Consider the following 26,388-nt stretch of genomic DNA (forward strand, 5'->3'; position numbering starts at 1 on the left):
AATCCCAGCCCTAAACTGCATTTCTTATAACTAAATGAACTGCAACAAAGATTGCTTTGACCCATCCTAGACCAGACACATTTCTGAGTCTGAGGAGCCAACTCAGGAGAAATGGCACAGGGATCCCACCCAGGTTACCATATAATTCTTTTCATTGTCCTATTTTATTCCTGTGCAGCAAAAACAACCATTTTGAACGAATGATCCTGTTTCTTTGCGTGTTTCTTGTCTGTGTTCTTCCATCAGAACTGAGTTTGTGTTGCTTGCCATGCCTTACCTTACAACAGTGCTGAGCACAAAATAGGTCCTCAATAAATACTTATTGAATGAGTAAATCATCACACAAATGAAAATTTTCTTAGTATATTTGTATAGTATATTATAGTATACTATAATGTAATCCAAATGGATGCAATACTGAATTATAGGTCAGAGGATACTAAAGATTACTACAAGCTACTGGGATCTGATGAACTACCTTTCACAACAGTATTTCAAGTTCTTATTTAAGGTTTTAATTTAAATAAAACTTTAGTCACTTTGAACTAAAAACCCAATCTTGTATTATTTTAAAGCACTTAAAATAACTGCTTTATTGGCTCATAAAAGTTAAGAATTTAAATGTATGTTGACTCTTTACTTGAATAGTGTCTGGTGGTAATTTTATGGAAGCTTCTGGTTAAATATATATATTCTGGTTCATGACCATACGCTATTTCACAATCACTATACTGAAAATAAATATTTGAAATTTTATTGTAATTCTGATGGTAGTGTTTCATAGTATACATAAGCTATGTGTTGATTATGGTAATTCATACTATAATTGAAATGAAAGGTAAGTTTTTAGTAAGTTAGGGATTTCAAAATATTTTAGTATTTTATACTTTAGTATTTTGTCCATTATAGTATACTATAATATACTATACAAATATACCATTTGTATATAATAATATATCAAGAAGTAATTTACCACACATCCAAAATAATATATATTTGTATTTGTATATATAGATATATAATATACTATAGTATATTAGTATATTTGTGTCTTAGTATATTTGCTTATACTCTTACACTATTTTAAACATTGTGAAATATCTTAAACACTCAGAAGAGCACTCACTACTTAAACATATCCTAAGATTTTACCACATTGCTTGAGATTTTCTTTTGTCTTTTAAAAACAGGATAAAGACAAAAATGTGGAAGAGATAGAGAGATGGCTAATGTGAGGAGGTCGTAAAAATGGACAGTCTTTATTAGCCCATTATTCAAATGGTTCATCTGCATCAGTTACATAAACTCAAACTACAGATCCCAGGCAGCCCTGCAAAGCTAGCTAGGCACGTGGCTGGTTCTTTTCTCTTCTGTCAACAACCAATGAGAGGCAGCGTTTACAAAGATCTAGGATGACATCTGGCGTAGTGACTGTGTGACCAGTCTGAAAGCTAGTTTTTGCCGTTTGGAACGAGCTTCTGTAGCTCAGATTTGAAGAGTTTTTTTCTCCTGTTAATTCGAAGCTCATCGTGCTCTTTGTTTCCAAGGGGGAAAAAGCTGGTTTAGTAATCCAAATGGATGCAATACTGAATTACAGGTTGGAGGATACTGAAGATTACTACAAGCTACTGGGATGTGATGAACTATCTTCGGTAAGGCAGTGGACAGTGCTGTTCTTTTTCACAATAGTATTTCAAGTTCTTATTTAAGGTTTTAGTTTCAATAAAACTTTAGTCACATTGAACTAAAAACCCAATCTTGTATTATTTTAAAGCACTTTAAAATAACTGCTTTATTGGCTCATAAAAGTTAAGAATTTAACTTACTGGACTGTATGTTGACTCTTTACTTGAATACTGTCTGGTGGTAATTTTATGGAAGCTTCTGGGGAAATATGTATATTCTGGTTCGTGACCATACGCTATTTCACAATCACTGTACTGAAAATAAATATTTGAAATTTTATTGCAATTTCTGATGGTAGTGTTTCATAGTATACATAAGCTATGTGTTTATATGGTAATTCATGCTATAATTGAAATGAAAGGTAAGTTTTTAGTACGTTAGGGATTTCAAAATATTTTATTAAAACATGTACTTTTATGGGAGCAGTTGAATTATAAACCAAAGAAACACCTCTATGTTAATGTTTTGAATGTGTGATAAATTACTTCTTGAGAGGGTTGCTTCTGAAACCAAATGTGTGGAGACTCTGTAGTTGTTCACTGAATCTATAAGGAAATGATATATATATTTTTTTAGCCGGGGCTGGGTTTGAACCCTCCACCTCCGGCATATGGAGCTGGTGCCCTACTCCTTTGAGCCACAGGCGCCGCCCAGGAAATGATATTTTTAAAGTCCCCTCACAGGCTGGTCTGAGTGCAGGGGTGTTACAGATGCCTTTGTTCTTCTCCACTTCCACTGCCTTACTTGATTAGCTTAAAAAAAAAAAAGATAAAAATAAAAATATATAGATAAATAAAGTCCCCTTACAAACAATTGTAAAAGTTGTAGAGATTTTGATAAACTATGGAAAAATCATTTAAAATTTTATCTCCAAAGGGTAACACTATTAATGTTTTGGTATATCAATCGCCAGTTTTTTCACTATGTATATTTTTGGAAGACATGGTTGGATATGTTATCTATACTTGTTGATTCCTGCTTTTTATCTATTAATATTATAAGAAGGATTTCTCCATGCGATTAAATTTTGCAAAATTTAATAGTTGCAAAATATTTCATTTTTCATTACCACAGCTGAGTTATTCTGTTATTGTTAAATATTTTATTTCCAATATTTTAAATAATGCTAAGACAAAAATGAAATGTATTGTTATTAGTCATCTATTATTAAATCATGTTATTACAATATATTTGTATTATGTAATTAATATATTTTATTTTAATTAATATATAACTATTAATATTAATGTTTTAAATAAAAATGTTTTTATATTCTTGTTTTGTAAAGGTAGGAGTTTATTTATAACATGCAATTAGTTTTGTTTTCAGGATAGGATGCAATATTGGACACAAGGGATTAAAATCTCTTATTTTTGCCACACCATGGGGAAATTATTTCAGATACCTTGAAGTTAAAAAAAAAACTCTCCCCACACAGAGAACAGCTTATAGTGCTCTTTTAGTTGCATATTTCTTTTCAGGAATAATATCTTACTCTTGTGTATATGATGGTGGTAATTTGCTTATAGCAACCGAGAAAACTTATTACCATTTTTACCAATATATGTTATTTGCCTTTCAGACTATGCTTTTACTAAATAATTTTTGAAGGAATAATTTTAAATCAATATAACTTAATTAAACTTGATAAGATTAATTTGGATTTTTAAAAATATGTGCTATGTTATAAAGATCATTAAATTCCCATAATAAATCTCCTGACCCATTTTGTCAGTCTTTTGAAGTCATGCTCTTATCTTTCCAGTTTACAAAAACAGAGGGTTAGTTTTGGATAGAGTCACAAAAATTGGTTGTTTAAGTGTAACAGTTTCATTTTATGGTTACCATACATAGTCTCAACATTCCTTTTTCTGGATTATTTTACTGATCTGTCCATGGCATAACATATCTAGATAACAATCACTTATTTTTAATGAAATGACTGTCACAGTTTTGTCACTTCTTTTTATATGTATCATCTTCTCTCTTCTTCTTAAAGGTATGTTTCCCATTAAAAATATTTTTATGACTTTTTTATCTATTTAGTGAGACATTTCCTTGATTTCTATTGGATGAATTTTCTTTACTGCAAATATTCTTTGATTTGATGCTCTGAAATTAACTAGAGTCTTTCATATGCAAAAGCAATTTGGCAGTTATAATTTCAAAGCAATTTGATATTTTGATTTTACTTACAACAATTGAATTGAGACACCCATATAATCGTTTTCCTTTGGTATACAGCTCTTATAATTTAAAGCTTGTACTGGAAATTGATTAAATTCAAAGTAAAATTACATATTTCCTAATGGTTCAAGAGCAGTAATTTTGAACCTTTTTCTTCTCAGAGACTTTCAACAAAACATCTTTCACAAATTGAAAATATAATCGTGACAATAGCCATGAGACTAATTTCCTACTTTACATATATGACATATATAAATTATGGAGGGATTCTGTATTATTTTATAGAAAACAACATATCCCTCATTGAAAAAAATTTGCTAGTATTTGATCCAAAGTCAGCCAGCTTTTTCTCTGTATATTGGATTGTACACAAAGATGCATGCTATAAAAGACTACACTGAAGTCCTTACTGATGCACACAGTGTATGCTAGGGGTGAAAAGCATCCTTGCTGCTGTGGATCTGGTTTGGTTTTTAATATTTGTTCACTATTTCATTAGTAATGATAACAAGACTTCATGACTTTAAGACTTCATGGACTTGAAAATTGAGCACAAACCTGGTAAATGGAAACATCAATTTTTTTTCTTATTTCTCTATTTTATTGACTTCAGACTGAGTTCACGTCTTAACTCTGCCACTTACTAGCTGTGTGACCCTTGATAAAATCACTTAAGTTTACTATGCCTTGGTTTCCTAATTTGCAAATGGGTGTGAATAGTACCCACGTCATAGAGTTGTTGTGGAAATTAAATAAGACACAATATAGAAAGCACTTTCAACATTGCCTGGCACAGAGTGGTAAGTTGTTATCGTTGTGGCTGTTGTTTTGGCCTCACAGTGACACTGTGGTCTTGAAACTTTGTAAATTTATCCTATCCTAGAGTTTGCATTCTTTTTAAGATGTTTTATTTCGATGTAATTTTTGATTTACAGAAAAGTTGCAAAAATAATGCACAAGAGTTCCTACATACCCTTAACCCAGCTTTCTTTTATGTTAATATCACACCTAACAGAAGTACACCATACTTCTAGTTAATGTTCTAGTACAAAACTAGAACATTTACATGGGTAGTTTAACCAGGAACCAGCAACCATTTTTCGTAAGAGACCAGTAGAGTCAGTACTTGGATGAGACATCCATGTGCTTAGGAAGCAAATTTTAAGGAGGCATTAACTCTCAGAGTTTCACAAGTATACAACTTTAGAGAGAGACACAGGGAGAGAGATCCTCCTTTAACCTAAGTGTCTCTGTGCTTCACCTGGTGCTGGCCCTGAGATAGCAAATATTTTAGGCTTTGCAGGCCATAGGGTCTCTTGTCACATCTACTCAGTTCTGCTACTGGAGAAAGCAGCCATAAAATATGTACGTCGATGATGATGGCTGCCTAACAATAAAGTTTTCATAAAAACAGGCAGTAGCAGTGGGCCAGAGTCAGTCAGTCCCAGATCAAAATTATAAGTCTTATTTAATTTCATCAGTTTTCCTACTAATGTCCTTTTCCTGTTCTGGGCTCCAAGGCAGGATCCCTTATTATGCTGTGTTGTCACGTCTCCTGGTCCCCTCCACCCTGACCCTTTTTCTCTCCAACCTTTTCTGTCTTTTGCAACCTGGACGCCTTGGTGAGCAGTGGTTAATTATTTTGTAGAATGTACCCCAATTGGGCACTGTCAGATATTTTTCGTAAGATTGAGGTTACGAATTTTGGGGAAGAACATCACAGAAGTGATGCTGTACCTTTCTCAGAGTGTCGTATTGGGGCACGTTATGTTGATATGTCTCGTTGACCTTGGTTAAGGTGGTGTCTGTCAGATTTCTTCTTCCACGTTTTTCTGCAGTGGAATTACTGTTTTTCCTTTTGTAATTAATGGATATATTGGGGAAGATCCCTTGAACTGTACTGTTTCTCCTCAAAATTTTACCCCCTGAGTTTACCATCCTTTGGTGGATCTTGCCTATAACTGTTACTGCTATGGTGTTTGCCTAATGGTAACTTTTTATTTTCCTCATTCTTTGTTACTTGGAATTCTTCTGTGAAGAAAAGGTATCCTTTCTCTTACATTTATTTGCTTATTCAGTTTATTTTTATCACTACTGAGTAATAGGAAGTTATATATATTTTTCTCTTTTTTTATTATTTTATTTTATTTTTAAATGCTCATATTTTGTTTCTCCTCTCACGTTTTTCTCACTTTGTTTCTTTTCCACAGGAAGTTATATTTTTAAGGGTTATAATCCAAATACTACCATTATTTATCTTGTGGTTCAAATGGTTTCTATGGCTCATATTTTAATTATTTATAATTTGATTAGAATGCTTTTGTAGGAGGATCTCTTATTTATTTCAGGGATGTTGCTAATATCTAGAGTGTTGTGGGAAACACCAGTTTCTTTTTTTGTTGTTGCAGTTGTCATTGTTGTTTTAGCTGGCCCAGGCTGGGTTTTAACCTCCAGCCTTTGTGTGTGTGGCTGGCACCTTACCCACTGAGCTACGGGTGCCACCCATGGAAAGACCAGTTTCAAACTGAATGAATTGAAATGCTGTGCACTAGTTAGGTCACTTATTAAAATGGGTCTTCTCTTCTCTGCAGCACACTCTACAGCAAATGAATTTCCATCACTAGAATCAGTTCACTCTTATAATGAATAAACCACATTTTTCAGAAAGCTCCTATTATACCACAATGATATTACCTGAAGAAGAATATCTGTCAGTATATAATCAAGTATTTATTGAACAGTTACCATTGGGTCAGTACTAGAAGTGATGGGAGGTCCGTTGGGAAACAAAGCAAAACAAAACACAAAGGTGAGACGTGATGCTAGTGGATAAAGAACTTCGTATCCGATTGAGAAGCCAAAGCTAATACAGAGGAAATGGTCTGAAAAAAGTGTGCTATGTGGTACTGTCTATGAGTACAATAGGAATTAAAGACAGACTATCTGGAAAGACTTCAGGGAAGACATGAAGCTTGAAATGGTCGTATAAAAAGGTCTATTAAGGCTCAGTGCCTGTAGTACAGTGGTGAGGGTGCCAGCCACATACACCAAAGGTGGCGGGTTCGGACCCAGCCTGGGACAGCTAAACAGCAATGGCAACTGCAACAAAAAATAGCTGGGCGTTGTGGTGGATGCCTGTGGTCCCAGCTACTAGGGAGGTTAAGGCAAGAGAATTGCTTAAGCCCAGGAATTTGAGGTTGCTGTGAGCTGTGACGCCTTTGTACTCTACCAAGGGCGACATAGTGAGACTCTGTCTCAAAAAAAAAAAAAAAAAAAAAGGAGTTGCATGGACAGAAGGCATTTGTGTGGCTGGGAAATCTGGAGAAGATTTATCCAAGCGGGAATCAGATTTAGAGTATTTTCTTCTGTAGACCAAAATATTGTGCTAACAGGTTATGGAAAAGGTAAATTTTCAAGTTTTAAAATTTAAGTTCTAAAATTAAAATATACTCCATAAGGAAATGTGGAATACAAAGAAAGCACAAAGAAAAATGTGAACCTAAATGTTAAACATTTTTGAGTATTACAGTATACATGTTAATGATCAATGCATATATGCTGTGTCTATGTAAATAAGTACCTGCATATATGTATAGATTTATAGTATAATATATTTATTTATATATATTTTTTCATATGAGTTTGCAGTCAGGCTGTGTGGATTCAGTTCCTGGATTTTCTTCTTTCTACGTGTGTGATCTTGGGAAAATTATTTAATTTTCTATGTTTTAGTTTCCTAATCTGCAAAATAAGAATAATAAAAGCCCTCAGGCTATAGAATTGTTGTGGGAACCCGATGAGACACTATATGTTAGGTGCTTAGAATAGTGCCTGGCACTCAATAATCTCAATAATAATAATTACTATTATTATCATTATTATATATATGTTACATAATTCCTCTGAAATAAAACTCTATGGACTTATATTGCATATAGTATCTTACCTTTTCTCATAGAAATGTATAAATTTTCTCAGGTTGTTAAAAGTCTTCTACAAAGTGATTTTTTTAATGACTGCACAGTATTCCAGTTTATAGCTTTATTACAATTATCTTTAACAAATATCCTGTTATTGAACACATAACTTTTTGTTTAAAATTTATATTTTATTCATTAAACTTTCTTATTGCTAAATTCTTTTCCCATCTCTAATTATTTCTTCAAATTCCTAGAACTGAAATTGTCAGATCAAAGAGGCTTTTCATATCTTATATATCCCAGCTGCTTTGCATGTATTTACTATACATCCTCACCCGGAGAGCATGAGTGTGCATTTCTATGCACTCTCAGTAACACTCGCTATTGTCATCCTTTGGATGTTTTGATTTATTTGATTACGAGTAAAGTTGAACATTTTGTTTATTCACTGGCCAACAAGACAGGCAGTTTTCCAGATCACTGGACGTTGGATTAGGAAGGCAGGGTTCAATGGACCTTGACTGGAGGGCCTCAGCTGCCTCTGGGCTGCACTTGGCATGGGGCACATGGGGTGGGGAGTCCAGGAGACAAACAGAATGTGTTCAAGACAAGCTGACCCAGTTTACTAGTTTACCCAGAAACAACTCTACAGGAGTTCTGTGATAAACTTTGTGATGGTTAAAACGATGAAAAGTAAGGAAAAACATAGGAACTATTGCTGATTTTACAAACATGAAATTGGCAAAACTCCAGAAAACAAAGAAGAAAAGACAATCACACATGTACTGCTGAGAATTAACCATTTTGACACATTTGCTTTTGTGGAGCAATACCAGCAAGTTTTCTAGTGGAATATGGATTAAAAAATAAACAATAACAACAACAATAAAAACCCAAGACTCTACTGTAGATAGGTATAAGTTTATCCATTTGTCTTATTTAAAAACCCCAAGGTACATATACATGTATATATATTAAATGTGTGAAGGATAGAACCTATTATCTTGGGATAGTAAGGGTAAAAGGCTTTTACTTTTTATTCTGTAGTGATAGAAATTTTTCAAGCAGAGTTTGTGAGTATTCATAAATTTTTTGTCAATTAAAAATGCTTGTCACTACACTAAAGAATATTTAATATTTTAAAATTTAAAAACAAGTCTAATTTTAAATTGTATTTATTATATATGAGTTATGGTGACTGATGGTTAAAGACTTAGCACCTAGAAAGGGGAAACACATGATTCATTGAAGTTTGTTTTTTTTGTTGTTGTTGCAGTTTGGCCAGAGCCAGGTTCGAACCCACTACCCTCGGTATATGGGGCTGGCACCCTACTCACTGAGCCACAGGCACTGCCCTCCACTGCAGTTCTTAACAGGAAGTTTGTTTCTTCCTGTTATTCCAAGAGGTCCTCAATAGAAACTTAACAAGGAAAAGAATAGAATTATTAGTTTGGGCTTTATATGTTGCTCTGGGTAGAGTACCATGGCATCAGCCTAGCAACCTCAAACTCTTGGGCTCAAGTGATCCTTTTGACTCAGCCTTCTGAGTACCTGGGCCTACAGGTGTCTTCCACAACACTTGGCTAATTTTTCCATTTTTAGTAGAGACACGGTCTCTCTCTTGCTCAGGCTTGTCTTGAACTTCTGAGCTCCAGCAATCTACCTACCTCGGCTTCCCAGTACCATCATGCCCGGTCCATATTAGTTTTCTAAGTCTGAAGAATTTGGCCATATAAAACAGTGGTTAAGATTACAGGATTTAAAGTCTGACTGCTTACTTAACAAAAAGCTTAGCTTTTTTTTTTTTTTTTGAGACAGATTCTCACTATGTCGCCCTCAGTAGAGTGCTGCGGTGTCATAGCTCACAGAAACCTCAAAATCTTGGGCTTACGTGATTCTCTTGCCTCAGTCTCCCTAGTGGCTGGGACTACAGGCACCCGCCACAACATTTGGCTATTTTTTGTTGCAGTTGTCGTTGTTTACCAGGCCCAAGCTGGGTTTGAACCTGCCTGCCTCAGTGTATATGGCCAGCACCCTAACCACTGAGCAATGGGTGCTGAGCCAGTGTTTTGGGTTTTTTTGAGACAGAGCCTCTGTCACCTTAGGTAAAGTGCCGTGGCATCATCATAACCCCCAGTAACCTCAAACTCTTGGGCTCAAGTGATTTTCTTGCCTCAGTCTCTGGAGTAGCTGGGATTAGAGGCACTGGGCACAATGCCTGCCTATTTTTAGAGATGGGCCTTGCTTTTGCTCAGGCTGGTCTTGAACTCCTGGGCCCAAGCAATCCACTGGCCTTGGCCTCCCAGGGTTCTAGGATTACAGGCATGAGCCACCATGCCTGGCAAAACTCAGCATTTTTATTAACTAGCTGAATGACTTTGGACAAGTTTCTGGTATTTAATTATAGCCACTGTTACCAGTACTTATTATGGTTAGGCTTTGTGTTAAGTGCTTAATTTACATTATTCATTTGATGTAAAGATACAGAAACCCTAGATACATAGAAATGGCCTAAATGTTGTGGAAGAACTGAGATTTGAAACCCAGAGGTCAGGTTGGAGAGTCATATAACCACTGTTGTCTCCTGCTACTGTCATTGCAACTATGATTATTAAAGCCAAGTGGGTAAGTCAAGTCGTATCAAATCATGGATGGCCCCCAAACCTCATTTTAGTTTGGGCTAGAGTTTCTGTTTTCCCTATCAAAATCTCTAATAAAGCTTCTAACTGGTAACAAAATTATTAGGTTTGAATTATGTCCTTTTTCTTTTAATTGCAAAATTTTCTCTCTCTCTCTTTTTTTTTTTTTGAGACAGAGTCTCAAGCTGTTGCCCTGGATAGAGTTCTGTGGCATCCTAGCTCACAGCAACCTCCAACTCTTGGGCTCAAGTGATCCTCTTGCCTCAGTTTTTCCATTTTTAGTAGAGACAGGGTCTTGCTTTTGCTCAGGCTGGTCTCGAACTCAGTGAGCTCAAGCAATCTGCCCACCTCAGCCTCCCAGAGTATTAAAATTATAGGTGTGAACCACTGTGCCTGGCCACAAACTTCTTAATAAAAAAGATAAGGGTCAAAAGGCAGAAAGAAGGAACTATATAATAGATAATATATGAATGTTAACTTATAATTTATAACTCAGGGACAGCCATTCCTGAATAATGAATGGTGGTTAAGCATCTTTGAAGAATTCAGATATGTGAACATATATTTTTATATTCTTAGGAGAAAACTATCTGACCGTACTGAATATTTAAATAAATTGAGGCTGGATGAAGTGTCTTATGCCCACAATCCCAGCACTTTAGGAAGCCAAGGCAGGAGGATTGCTTGAGGACAGGAGTTTGAGACCAGCCTGGGCAACATAGTGAGACCCTGTCTCCACAAAAATAAAATTATTCAGGCATGATGGCATGTGTCTGTAGCCTCCCTAGTTGCTTAGGAGGCTAAGGGAGGAGGATTATTTGAGCCCAGGGGTCAAAGGTTGCAGTGAGCTGTGAACACTGCACTCCAGGCTGGGTGACAAAGTGAGACTCTATCTCTACAAGATAAAATAAAAAAAATGTACAAATATTGAGCTCATAGGTGTCTTAGGTCATCATTTATGTAAAGTAGCAAGTCAAATTGCTATCAGACTGCTATTTCTTTCTTTTTTTTTTTTGTAGAGACAGAGTCTCACTTTATGGCCCTCGGTAGAGTGCTGTGGCCTCACACAGCTCACAGCAACCTCCAACTCCTAGGCTTAAGCGATTCTCTTGCCTCAGCCTCCCGAGCAGCTGGGACTACAGGCGCCCGCCACAACGCCTGGCTATTTTTTGGTTGCAGTTTGGCCAGAGCCGGGTTTGAACCCGCCACCCTCAGTATATGGGGCCGGCGCCTTACCTACTGAGCCACAGGCGCCGCCCCAGACTGCTATTTCAATAGGAGCTTCCTATAGATGCTTTCTGAATTTGGTTATTTAGAAAATTATTTCTTTTTTTTTTTTGAGACAGAGTCTGACTATGTTGCCCTCCGTAGAGTGCCATGGTATTCTCTTGCCTCAGCCTCCCAAGTAGCTGGGACTAAAGATAGCCGCCACAACGTCCAGCTATTTTTGTTGCAGTTGTCATTGTTTTTTTTGAGACAGAGTTTCACTTTATCACCCTCAGTAGAGCGCTATGGCATCACAGCTCACAGCAACCTCCAACTCCTGGGCTTAGGCAATTCTCTTGCCTCAGCCTCCCGAGTAGCTGGGACTACAGTCACCTGCCACAATGCCCGGCTATTTTTTTGTTGCAGTGTGGCGGGGGCTGGGTTTGAACCCGCCACCCGCGGTATATGGGGCCGGCGCCCTACTCACTGAGCCACAGGAGCCGCCCGAAGTTGTCATTGTTGTTTAGCTGGCTGGGGCCGAGTTTGAACCCACCACCCTTGGTGTATGTGGTTGGCGCTGTAACCAGTGTGCTACAGGCGCTGAGCCTAGAAAATTATTTCTTAGAGTAAAAAGTCAAAATAGAAATATAAGGGTCAAAATAAAGAGGTAAGTTAATCATGGTGGTTTTGGGAAGGACTGCTGCCCAGATTCTTCCTTCACACTAAGTTGGATTCCTTCTATTAAACAATGATTTTTTGTTTTAGGTTGAACAAATTCTGGCAGAATTTAAGGTCAGAGCTCTGGAATGTCACCCTGACAAGCATCCTGAAAACTCCAAATCTGGTAAGAATTAATAATGGCTGTTTCTTAGGAAAATGAATAGCAAATAGAACTGAAAAACTGTTGAGTAGTAACTTAATTTTCTTGTCCCTTATGCTCAAGTTATTCTTCCATTGAGTGCCAAAGGTTGTTTTTGCACTTTTGGATGGTAGGAGGGGAGAGGACTGTGTGGGGTCTCTTCTAATAGTAGTCACTTAACATGCATTTTTCTTCCTGCTATCATGTGCTGCTCTGTGGTTTAAAGTTTATCCAGTTCATGGGTTCTTTCACCAACTATTGACTGTTAACATAACTTACGTATGTTTGCTGTCAGGCAGTTGTCTGCATGAGAACTTGCTGTGATTCTTTTCTTTCGATGGATGTGACTATATCCATAGATTCATCCGTTTGCATCTTTCCTTTATTGTCATTTAAATACCCTTAGTTTATCCAAGCTTGGAAAAAAATACTAATAAATCAATAATCCTTCTACAACTCGTCTTCCTCCTCTCCCTCCCTCTTTCCTTTGCTTCAGAGCCAAACGTCCTGAAAAAGATGTCCACAGCCGATGTCTCTGCTTCCTTCTCAGTTTTCCATTTTTCCCACTCTGATTTCCTACCCCACCTTTTCTCAGAAATGGCCCAACATCCAATGGTTACAATTTTAGTTCTTACCTCCCTTGAGCTCGCTTTGAAATTTGGCATTATCCACCATACTCCCCTTCTTGAAACACTTTTTACTCTTAGCTCTCAGGATTTGTGGTTTTTCTCCAGCCTTTTCAGCCTCCTCTCTGTCTCCTTTGTGACTCCTCCTCTGTTGCCCTAAGGTTCCCTCCTAAGCTTTCTTTTCGTTTACCACCACCCCCCTACACTTTCTCCCTAGTCCAAGTCTAGGGAGACTTTAAACACCACCTCACTGGTTTTTTTTTTTGTTGTTGTTGTTTTTGAGACAGAGTTTCACTGTCACCCTGGGAAGAGTGCCCTGGCATCATCATAGCTCACAGCAACCATAAATTCTTGGGCTCAAGTGATTGATCCACTTGCTTCCACCTCCTGGGACTACAGGCACCTGCTACAACACTTAGCTAATTTTTCTGTTTTTAGTAGAGACAGGGTCTCACTCTTGCTCACACTGGTCTCGAACTCTTAAGGTTAAGCAATCTGACTGTCTCAGCCTCCCAGGGTGCTAGGATTGCAGGCATGAGACATCGTGACTGGCCTGCCAGCTCACTATTGATGGCTCTAACCTCATCTATCTAACCCAGTTCTTATTCTTCATCTTCAGAGCATAGTTTTGACTGCTTCTTGGAAATCTCCATTTGAAAACATTTCTAAGTCACACTTTCAAAAAACTAGAGTTGTTATTCTCCTTTCATCCCCTCTAAAATCTTGCTTATTTTTTTCTGTGTTTCCCTATCTCAGTGACAGACACCAGCATCCATTCGCTAGATCAAGCAGAAACCTTGTCTCCCACCTTTCCCTTGTGTCCTCATTTGGTCAATGACCCCGTGCTGTTGATTTACCTGCCATCTCTCTCTCCATTATATCTTGTCCCTCTGTCCTTACTGCCACTCCTGTAGGTACGCCTCCATCATTTCATGCCTCAATCCTTAAAGCATTTCTTTAATTGCTTCTCATTGCAGATAGAGATTTTTCTTTTTAGTTATTGAAAAATATGTACAACAAGGAACAAAGAATACTAGCACTACCTGCTATAGTACTACTGACATATTAACACCCAGCTTAAAACTTTACCAATGCAGTTGAAGTCTCTTGCATTTTCCTCCTCTGATTTTATCCTCAGGGTAGGTAATAGTATATCTTAAATTTGGTGATTATATCTACTATATGGGTATGAATGTATATGTGATTTTTTTGTAATCAAAATATCATACTAAGGCTTGTCTATAACTCCACATTGCACAAACCCAAATTCTTCATCTTCATTTTCTTTTTTTTTGAGACAGAGTCTCACTCTGTTGCCCCAGGCTAGAGTGTAGGGGCATCATCATAGCTCAAGTAGTCTCAAACTCCTGGGTTCAAGCCATCCTTCTGCCTCAGCCTCTCAGGTAGCTGGGACTACAGGCACCTGCCCCAATGCCCAGCTAATTTTTCTATTTTTAGTAGAGATGGAGTGTTGCTTTTGGTCAGGCTGGTCTCCAACTCCTAAGCTCAAGTGAGCCTTCTGCCTGGCCTCCTGGAGTGCTAGGATAACAGGCATAAGCTACCATGCTGTGTCCACCAAATTCTTCTTTATTTAGAATTTCTTTTTTTTGTCTTAAAGCTCCTTATTAATTTTCTCTAGAAATCATTGATACCTTTGATTTACATAAACAGATACGTTTTCAAAATAGGAAGTCATCTTTTGTTAGAGATTTTACTATTAGTTTTGCTAATTTGATTTTTTCATCTTTTTATTAATATATTTAAAGTAACATGAACACATCATTAGTGTAAGCCTGAAAATTTGGGCATATGTACAGCAGGTTAGCTGCTGCCCAGAAGGAAGTGTAGAACATTATCAGCACCCCAGAAACCCCTTTTCACATTCTGTTCCAAGTCAGCACCCTCTCCCATTTTTGAGTCTCTATCATCATTGATTATATTTTGCCTAGTTTTGAATTTCATGTGCATAGAATCATACAGTGTGTGTGGCTTCTCCTGCTGTGCATTGTGTTTGCAATATTCATCCATGCTGCACACGCAGCAATAGTTCCTTTGTCATTGTTGGGCCTTAGGCATAAGCCCTTTGTGCTGTGCACCCTCTTAATCCTCCACCCTCTTTTTCTCTTCTCCACCATACCTAGAATTCCATGTTTCAGCCACTCAGAACTATGTTGGATTTTTTTTTTTGAGACAGAGTCTCATTCTGGGGCCCTGGGTAGAGTGCTGTGGCTCACACCAGTAACCTCAAATTCCCGGGCTCAAGAGATTCTCTTGCCTCAGCCTCTAGTAGCTGGGGCTACGGGCACCTGCCACAATGCCCAGCTATTTTTAGAGATGGGCTGTTGCTCTTGCCCAGGCTGGTTTGAACTCTTGAGCTCAGGTGATCCACCAGCCTCAGCCTCCCAGAGTGCTAGGATTACAGGTATGAACCACTGTACCTGGCTTAACATTTCTTTAGGGTACATATTAACTACTTCACTGATCTGGAGTTAATATTAAGATAGATGTCCCTGCATACAATTATTAAAATTTGATAAACACGTAAAAAGAACATCATCCTAGGTTATTCTTTAACTGGGTTCTTTTCCTGTGAAGCATGACTCTGAGTTGTTTCCGTGCCCCTGACAAGCAATTTTTATTCAGGATACATGATGAATCACTGTGCAGTTATTAACATTTCTAGTTGCCATAGTGATGGGGTTTTCATGTATGGGCTGCCTCAAGGCTTCTTGTTCAGAGAAACATTGGGCTGTGTAAATATTGTTTAAAATTAAAAGGTACACAGACGCCAGTCTCTTGGTTTGTCAGGAGTGCAGTTGATGTATGATTCAACCTTTGGGTAGAGATTTTTAAAATCTGTTTAAGCATCCATCCATTTACTCAATTGGATTAATACGAGATTCTGAAAATTTAAGTGGTTAATTTTACACTTGGAGAAAGATTAAGTTACTGTTAGAAATATTTTAAAATTAAAAAAAATATTCCACCATGGCCAGTGAGTGGCTCACACCTGTAATCCTAGGAGTCTGGGAGGCTGAGTCAGGTGGATTGCTTGAGCTCAGGAGTTTGAGGTTGCTGTGAGCTATGATGATACCATGGCACTCTACCCAGGGCAACAGAGTGAGACTCTGTCTCAAAAAGACAAAAAAAACCCCAACCCCCCCTAAAACAATTTAACCAAATACTGAATTTTATCTTGACAGAAATCCAGAATATAATGGATAGTTATCAACATGTATCTCAGGTTGAAAGGCTAGGCTATAGAGGAACTGTACATAGGAGAAATTTAACATGTTTATGTATATTTCTTGGTTCAGTAAATGTAAATCTCAACTATTGTTATGGAAATTACTGATTTGTTAGCATGATGGAGTAATAGACACGAATACAGGCTTGTCTGTATGGATTTGTTCCCATCTCCTTCTTGTGAATTAATTGACCTTGGGCGACCACTCAGAGCCTCAGAATGGGTAGATTAATAGTACATAGGTAAATGGGGTAGATTAATAGTACATAGGTAAAATGGGTAGATTAATAGTACATCGTTTTATGTGTCTGCTGCGAAGATTAAGTGAGGTATCCTGCAGGTGGGACCTGCTCACTGGATGTTGACAATTATGATTCAGTGGACTTTCTTTGCTAGTTTTTATGTAATAGTGGAGATAAAAATTTAACAAAATGGGATAGTTTTCTTTTTGGTAAGTAACCATAGGATCTTTATTTTATTCATAAAAAATGTAAATCTAAGGCTGTTGGAAACCTCTTCTCCTCTGCAGGTGTAGGGGATGTAGGCAGGATTGGTTGGGCTACAGAAATTGTGTCACTAAGCCTGGAAGAACCTACATGCTCTAGGCTGGTGCTCAGGCCGGCCTCTGGCACGTGATGGTAACTGTTGCAGATCAACACTTTATTAACCTCTCTGTGACTGTGAAGAAAGGAGGTTTCAGACTAAATTAAGGATCTGTGACATGGTGTTTTTATTATTGATGTGCAAACTTCAAAAGTATCTGGCTATTTGTAGAAGACTATATTAAAGAACAAATTTCTTTGTTAAGTGACATATTTTAATGGCCTAGTGTTTTCCAAATTTAAAATCTCCTTATTGTTTTTTTCTGTTAGAATAAAAATAATATAACAATAATAAATTATGTTGAAAGGGAAAGTCTGCTTTTATCTCTCCCTGACAGAGAACCATTATTAATTTTTTTTATTTTGATAGTTGGGTACAAGGTGTTCTTTTGGTTACATGGATAAATTGTCTAGGTTTTTGGTGCACCCATCACCTAAATAATATACCTTGAGGAGAACCACAATTAATAGTTGGCGTGTTTTCCTCCAGATTTTTCCCAAAGCATATTCTGACTTCACATTATTGTTATTATTTCTCAAGTAATTATAAATGGCATACAGTTAAAATGTGGTGATAATAATAGAAATTCTACTATGAAATATGAATTTAAAAAACAAAAACCTTTGTATTTTCGAAGTAGACCCAGGAGTTAAATCAGAATATCTCTTAAGAGTTCCAGTATTAGCTGGGTGTGGTGGTTCATGCTTATAATCCTAGCACTCTGGGAGGCTGAAGTGGGTTGATTGATTGATCTCAGGAGTTAGAAACCAGCCTGAGCGAGAGTGAGACCCTGTCTCTGCTAAAAATAGAAAAACTGAAGTAAGAAGGTCACTCAAGCCCAGGAGTATGAGGTTGCAGTGAGCTGTGATGCGATGGCTCTCTACTCAGGGAGACAGAGTGAGACTCTGTCTCAAAAAAAAAAAAAGATTTCCATTATTATTTGCTCGTATAAGCTTACAAAATGAGATCTCTTTTTCCAGAACTGGTAAATGTTTATCTTGTGTGATACATTTGATAATACACTAAAGAACAAATATAAACCCAAACTCATTTTTATTAAATGTGGTGAAGAGGATGGAACAAAAAAACAGAAGTCCACATTATGGTAAAGATAAAGTCTTTTTTTCTTTATGCTTATCAGCTGTTGTTGAGGGACTGACATCAGCATAATTCTAAGCTGGCTTCTTTCATTCTGGAAATTCTGGAAAATGAGGCCAACAATAATGTGCAAAATGAAGGTGACTCATAGATAAAAATCATCAACCTTTACAACCATGGCATTAGTAGTAACTGGCATGTGCATCCTTGATGATAATTTAATAACCTTTTTACTCTCATTGGAAAAAGTGATGTCTTATGTATACATGGGACACTTACGTTGCCGTTAGCAACAGGAAGCATTGCTCACTGTATCAAACTGCTGTGGCAAGATGGTTTTGTTTGTTTTCCTGTAACTTTCAATATCCCCATCTTTAGGGTCTTCCCTTTAATCTAATAACTGCTACCACCTCCAGGGGTGATACCAAAATAGTTAATGGCTTACAAGGTACCTGTATTGTCCAGCTTTTGACCAGGGTCCTGGATGTCCCTGCTGCATCAGGCAGTATCCCTGGATGCGAGGGGAACACTTGAAACAGTGATGTTTGGGGGAAAGGCACTCAGGAACACTAGCTATTGACCAACTAGAGTCTGGAAGTATTTCAGAATTTTCATAATTGGTATGGAGGTTCTGTAAGTACCGACTATACATATGCCTTAGCTCTTTCTGTTTCAGAGGATCCCGGTTACTTGTCATGAAGTATCTTTAAGCATTATCAGAGCACTTTCAATTGTATTTCCCAATGTTACTATTAAAATATTCCCAATTCATGGAGTGTTTTGATGTTATGTGTCATTTCTTTGGTGCTTGGAGCTCAGGGAATAGCACTATAAGAATATATTTATATTCACTTAAAATGGGAAGCATTCATTCATTCATTCATTCAGTGAATCCTTTTTTTTTTTTTTTTTGAGATAGAGTCTCACTCTGTCACCCTGGGTGGAGTGCTGTGGTATCATAGCTCACAGCAGCCTCTAACTCTTGGACTTAAGTGATCCTCTTGCCTCAGCCTCCCAAGAAGCTGGGACTATAGGTGCTCACCATAATGCCTGCTTAGTTTTTCTATTTTTTAGTAGAGATGAGGTCTCATTTTTGCTCAGGCTGGCCTTTAATTCCTGAGATCAAGGGATCCAGCTGCCTTAACCTCCCAGAGGGCTAGGATTACAGGCATGAGCCCCCATGCATGGCCCAGCGAATGCTTTTTGAACACCTACTATACTGCTCTAGTCAAGGGATGTAGCAAAGAACACATCAGATAAGCTCTGCCCGTGCAAGGTTTATATTCTGGTAGAGGCGAGAAATCATAAACAAATAACTCTATAATGTCAAGGAATAAATACTGTGAAGAAAAGCAAATAGGGCAAGGAGATAAAGGAGTGGGTAAATGGGAGTAGGCCCCACCAATAAGGTAGCTTCTGAGCTGGGATCTGAAGGAAGCGAGCCATGTGATGCCTGGGATAAAAGTGTTCTTGGCAGGGACGAGTGCCAGGGCCCTGAGGCTAGAGTGTGCTTGGTGTGCCAAGAAGCAACCACTGTGGCTAGAGCAAGGGGAGATGGGGGAAAAGTAGAAAAGAAATGAGATCGGTGAAGGAAGAAAGGGGTAGAGATCAGCCCAAGTAACCATGGTGAGAATTTTGGATTTTATTCTAAGAGAAATGGGAAGTTACTGGAAGTTTTAAGCAAAGAAGTAATATCATATGACTTTTCTTTCTTTTTTTTTTTGAAACAGAGTTTCCCACTGTTGTCCTGTGTAGAGTGCTGTGGCGTCATAGCTCACAGAAACCTCAAACTCCTGAGCCCTCTTATGATTCTCTTGCTTCAGTCTCCTGAGTAGCTGGGATGATAGGTGCCTCAATGCCTGGCTAGTATTTCTACTTTTAGTAGAGACAGGGTCTTGCTCTTCCTCAGGCTGGTCTCAAACTCCTGTGCTCAAGCAGTCCTTTCGCTTTGGCCTCCCTGAGTGCTAGGATTACAGGCGTGAGCCACTGTGCCTGACTTTTTTTTTTGAGACAGAGTCTTACACTGTCGCTTAGGCTAGAAAGTCATGGCCTCAGCCTAACTCACAGCAACCTCAAACTCTTGGGCTCAAGCAGTCCTCCTGCCTCAGCCACCTGAATAGCTGGAACTATGGGCACATGGCATAACACTTGGGTAATTTTTCTATTTTTCGTAGAGATGGGATCTTGCTTGGCTCAGACTGGTTTCGAACTCCTGAGGTGAAGTGATCCTTCTGCCTTGGCCTTCCATGCTAGGATTACAGACTTGAGCCACAAAACCTGGCCAGTATGACTTTTTTTTTTTTTCTTGAGACAGTTTCAAGCTGTTGCTCTAGGTAGAGTGCTATGTCATAATAGCTCACAACAACCTCCAACTCTTGGGCTCAAGCGATCCTCTTGCCTCAATTTTTCTATTTTTAGTAGAGATGGGGTGTTGCTTTTGCTCAGGCTGGTCTCGAACTCAGTGAGCTCAGGCATTCCACCTCCTTGGCCTCCCAGAGTGCTAGGATTACAGGCTTGAGACACCGCACCTGGCCATATGACTTATTTTTAAAAAGATCTTTTTGTTAAATAGAAAATAGACTAAGGCAAGGCCAGGGAGGTAAGTGAAGGAGTTACTATAATTAGCTGAAAGGAGATGGCAACTTGGACCAGAATGATGGCAGCGAAGATGGTGACAAAAGCTCAGATCTTGGGTAACTTTTGAAAGTAGAGCCAACAGGATTTACTAATGGTCTGGGAGAAAGAGAAGAGTCAGTTGTATTGAAAGCTAATGAAGTTTATCCCGATCCCCCACGAAGAACACCTCAAGGGCAAGACCTGGATTGATGAATGATGGAGGAAGAAGTCGGGATTGGGGGACAATGTGCATTACAGGGAAATGAAAGGGGAAGATAAGGTGGTCAAGTGCAGCCTGGAGAGTGCAGGGTGGGAGCCTGGCAGGCTCGCGTTTAAATCATGGCTTCATCATTTGAAGCTTTGGGACCTTGGGCAAGTTACATTAACTCTCTAGCCTTAGATTCTATAAAATAGGGGTAATAATAATAATAACCACTCCGTAAACTTTTTGTAAAAGAGAAATGTGATCTGTGCTTATAACTAATAGCTATTGTTATGATAGTGTTTTCTATTTATAATTTTATCTCTGGCCTTTCACAAGTTATCTTTTATGTGTTTTTCAATACAGTTTTAGAATAACCTTATTTCTAAAAGTATCATAGGGTGGGCGTGGTGGCTCACGCCTATAATCTTAGCACTCTGGGAGGCTAAGGCAAGTGGATCACCTTAGCTGAGGACATCCAGATCAGCCTAAACTGGCCAGGTGTTGTAGAGGTCTCCTGTAGTCCCAGATACTTGGAGATTGAGGCTAGAGGATCGGTTGAGCCTAAGAGTTTGAGGTTGCTGTGAGCTATGATGCCACAGTACTCTATCTAAGGTGTCAGAGTGAGACTCTGTCTCAAATAAATAAATAAATAAATAAAATAAAATTATCATACAGTAAAACTAACTTATTTGGTACATAGTTCTGTGAATTTTAACATCTATAGATTGGTTAATTACCATTGTAATCATGATACAAAGCTTTCATCACCTCTATGCATAGTGTTTTTAAACAACAGCTTATTCAGATATAATTCACATACTGCAAAGTTTACCTGTTAAAGTATAACTTCAGTGGTTTTTTGTATATTCACAGTGTTGTGCAATCATCACTACTATCTAATTTCATAACATTTCAACACCACAAGAAGAAACCTCATACTCATTAGCAGTCGCTTCCCATTCCTGCCTACCCAGTCCCTGGCAACAACTAATTTGCTTTCTGTCACTAAAGATTTGTCTATTCTGGATATTTAATATAAATTAAATAATGCAATATGTAGCCTTTTGTGACTGGCTTCTTTCACTTAGCATAATGTTTTCAAGGCTCATGTAAGATGTCACTATTTCATTCCTTTTTATGGCTGAATGATAATTCCTTTATTTGGATATGCCACATTTTGTTTATTCATTCACAACTGATGGACATTTGTGTTGTTTGTACTTTTTGGCTAATGAATAATGCTATAGGTTTTTATGTGGACATATGCTTTCACTTCTCATGGGTATATATTCAGGATTGAAATAGTTGGGTCATATGGTAACTCTGTTTAATGTTTTAAGGAAATGCCAAACTATTTTTCAAAGTGATTACGTTTTTACATTCCCACTTGTCATATGTGAGGGTTCCAGTTTCTCCACATTTTAGCCAACACTTGTTAGTATCTATTTATAATTTTATTTTTATTATTATTTTTTTGAGACAGACTCTCACTTTATCACCCTTGGGAAAGTGCGGTGGCATCACAGCTCACAGCACCCTCAAACTTGGGCTTAAGTGATTCTCTTACCTCACCCCCCCGAGTAGCTGGGACTTACAGGTGCCCACCACAACACCTGACTATTTTAGTTGTTGTTGTTGTTGTTGTTGCAGTTGTCATTGTTGTTTTAGCTGGCCAGGGCTGGGTTTGAACCCACCACCCTCGGTGTATGTGGTCGGTGCCCTACCTACTGAGCCACAGGCGCCACACTACAAACTGTTTTCCTGAAAATAAGACATCCTTTGAAAATAAGACATCCTTCGAAAATAAGACCTACTTATAGGAAAGATAAGACGTCCCCTGAAAATAAGACCTAGCGCATCTTTGGGAGCACACCTTAAAATAAGACACTGTCTTATTTTCGGGGAAACAGAGTATTTATAATTTTAGCTATCCTATTGGGTGTGAAGTGCTATCTTGCTACGATTTTGATTTGTATTTCCCAGAGGACTAAATGATGTTGAGTATCTTTTCATTTGCTTATTGTCTATTGTGTATCTTCTTTAGAGAAATGTCCATTCAAATCCTTTGCCCATTTTGTGATTGTATTTTCTTTTTCTTATTGAATTGTAAGAGTTCTTTATAAATTTTAGATGTACGTACCCTGTGATATCTATGGTTTGCAAATATTTTTCCCATTCCATGTGTTGTCTTCACTTTCTTTTTTTTTTTTTGTAGAGACAGAGTCTCACTTTATCGCCCTCAGTAGGGTGCCATGGCATCACACAGCTCACAGCAACCTCCAACTCCTGGGCTGAAGCGATTCTCTTGCCTCAGCCTCCCGCCACACTACAGGCGCCCGCCACAACGCCCAGCTATTTTTTTTTTTTTTTGGTTTGCAGTTCAGCCGGGGCTGGGTTTGAACCCGCCACCCTCGGTATATGGGGCCGGCGCCTTACCGACTGAGCCACAGGCGCCGCCCCCTGTCTTCACTTTCTTGATAGTATTCTTTTTTTTTTTTTCTAATCTGCTATTAATTTTTTTTTTTTTTTATTGTTGGGGATTCGTTGAGGGTACAATAAGCCAGGTTACACTGATTGCAATTGTTAGGTATGGTCCCTCTTGCAATCATGTCTTGCCCCCATAAAATGTGACACACACCAAGGCCCCACCCCCCTCCCTCCGTCCCTCTTTCTGCTTCCCCCCCGCATAACCTTAATTGTCATTAATTGTCCTCATATCAAAATTGAGTACATAGGATTCATGCTTCTCCATTCTTGTGATGCTTTACTAAGAATAATGTCTTCCACGTCCATCCAGGTTAATACGAAGGATGTAAAGTCTCCATTTTTTTTAATGGCTGAATAGTATACATATACCACAGCTTGTTAATCCATTCCTGGGTTGGGGGGCATTGAGGCTGTTTCCACATTTTGGCGATTGTAAATTGAGCTGCAATAAACAGTCTAGTACAACTGTCCTTATGATAAAAGGATTTTTTTCCTTCTGGGTAGATGCCCAGTAATGGGATTGCAGGATCAAATGGGAGGTCTAGCGTTGAGTGCTTTGAGGTTTCTCCATACTTCCTTCCAGAAAAGTTGTACTAGTTTGCAGTCCCACCAGCAGTGTAAAAGTGTTCCCTTCTCTCCACATCCACGCCAGCATCTGCAGTTTTGAGATTTTTGTGATGTGGGCCATTCTTACTGGGGTTAGATGATATCTCAGGGTTGTTTTGATTTGCATTTCTCTAATATATAGAGATGATGAACATTTTTTCATGTGTTTGTTAGCCATTCATCTGTCATCTTTAGAGAAAGTTCTATTCAGGTCTCTTGCCCATTGATATATGGGATTGTTGGCTTTTTTCATGTGGATTAATTTGAGTTCTCTATAGATCCTAGTTATCAAGCTTTTGTCTGATTGAAAATATGCAAATATCCTTTCCCATTGTGTAGGTTGTCTCTTTGCTTTGGTTATTGTCTCCTTAGCTGTACAGAAGCTTTTCAGTTTAATGAAGTCCCATTTGTTTATTTTTGTTGTTGTTGCAATTGCCATTGGCAGTCTTCTTCATGAAGACTTTCCCCAGGCCAATATCTTCCAGTGTTTTTCCTATGCTTTCTTTAAGGATTTTTATTGTTTCATGCCTTAAATTTAAGTCCTTTATCCATCTTGAATCAATTTTTGTGAGTGGGGAAAGGTGTGGGTCCAGTTTCAGTCTTTTACATGTAGACATCCAGTTCTCCCAACACCATTTATTGAATAGGGAGTCTTTCCCCCAAGGTATGTTCTTGTTTGGTTTATCGAAGATTAGGTGGTTGTAAGATGTTAGTTTCATTTCTTGGTTTTCATCTTGATAGTATTCTTTGAAACACAAACGTTTTAATTTTGATATAGTCCAATTAATCTATTTTTCTTTTCTTTCTTGTGCTTTTGATGTCATATCTGAGAAGCCATTCTAAGGAGCCTAATCTGAAGTAATGAAAATTTACTTCATGTTTTTTTCTCAGGGATTTATAGTTTTAACTCTTACATTTGGATATATGATCCATTTCTGAGCTAATATTTGTCTATGGTTTGAGGTAGGGATCCAAATGCATTCTCAGCACCTCAGCAACAGTTGTTGGAAAGACTACTCTTTCTCAACTGAATTATCTTGACACTCTTGTCAAATATCAGTTAACTGCAAATGTGAAGCTTTATTCCTGTATTCTCAATTCTATTTCATTTATCTGCATGTCTATCCTTAAGTTAGTATTCACTGCTTTCATTACTGTAGCTTTACAGTAAGTTTTGAAATTTAGAAGTGTGAGTCCTCCTTTGTTATTATTTTTTCAAGAGGGTATTCCCTCCCCCCCCCCACCATTTCTGGGTCCCTTGCATTTGCAATTGTATTTTAAGACTAGCTTGTCAATTTCTGGAAAAAAGGCAACTGGGATACACTTTTGAGGACTATTAGTATTTTAGCAATGTGAAATTTTGAAATCTATGGACATGGAGTGTCTATTTATTTAAATCTTTATTTTCTTTCAACAATATTGTATAATTTTTAATTTGTGCAGAGCACTTTTTGGTTAAAAAATTTTTGTCCTTCCTTCCTTCCTTTTCTTTCTTTTTTTGACAGAGTCTCACTCGGTGCCCTGGGTAGAGTGCTGTGGTATCATAGCTAACAGCAACTTTGAACTCTTGGGCTCAGGCAATCCCCTTGCTTCAGCCTTCTGAGTAGCTGGGATTACAGGTGTGTGCCATCACACCTGGCTAGATTTTCTATTTTTGGTAGAGATGGGGTCTTGGTTTTGCTTAAGCTGGTCTTGAACTCCTGAGTTCAGACCATTCACCTGCCTTGGCCTCCCAGAGTGCTAGGATTACAGGTATGAGCTACCATGCCCAGCCTATATTTTATTCTTTCTGATACTCTTATAAATGGGATAGTTTTCTAAATTTCATTTTCAAATTGTTTATTACTAATGCATAAAAACACCATTGATTTTTGTATATTGATCTTGTATTCTGCTCTACAGAAAGTTTCACTGAAGGGCAGAAGAGACTTTGGAAGTGTTTCCAATAGGACCATGAAAAGTTTTTATTATAAGCCCTCTGGCTAAATAGATTAGTGACAAAGCTACCATTTGCCAAGCACAAACCATGCTATTTGCTATACATAACCCTCCCATTGTTCTTATGATAAAAAGCAGGCTAGAATCCTTAGCACAACATCTAAGACCTTGAATGACTGGGCTCTAGTCTATTCCACAGCCTCATTCCTCATGGTTCTTCCCAGGGCCTGAGTCCTCCAGCCACGTGGCAATTGATGCTTCCTCTAAATCACTGTGCTTCTTCCCATCTTAGAGTCTTCATTTTTTACTGTCCTTCTTGCCTAGTCACTACCTTCTCTTTTAGCACGAGAAAAGGTAATTTTCTTTCTAGTGTGGATGGAATTATCTTTTTCTAATGTTTGTAAATGTCTTTTTCTCCTGCTAATAATGTCTGTTGTTCATATTTGTATTACTGGCATCTGGAAT

The 26,388-nt window shown here is 38.0% G+C and overlaps 1 protein-coding gene across 1 annotated transcript in view; it reads left to right on the plus strand.

Moving 5' to 3' along the window:
- The first annotated feature begins 1,400 nt into the window (after positions 1–1,400).
- The window catches only part of DNAJC12 (DnaJ heat shock protein family (Hsp40) member C12), a 52,153-nt gene continuing 27,165 nt past the window's right edge, over positions 1,401–26,388 (plus strand). Inside the window, exons 1-2 of the mRNA XM_053585915.1 lie at positions 1,401–1,652; positions 12,404–12,482. Coding sequence (XP_053441890.1) covers positions 1,575–1,652; positions 12,404–12,482 — 157 coding nt within the window. The 5' untranslated portion in view covers positions 1,401–1,574. The remainder of the gene's footprint in view (positions 1,653–12,403; positions 12,483–26,388) is intronic.

Source organism: Nycticebus coucang, chromosome 3 (assembly GCF_027406575.1).
Source record: "Nycticebus coucang isolate mNycCou1 chromosome 3, mNycCou1.pri, whole genome shotgun sequence".
Classification (NCBI taxonomy): Eukaryota; Metazoa; Chordata; class Mammalia; order Primates; family Lorisidae; genus Nycticebus; species Nycticebus coucang.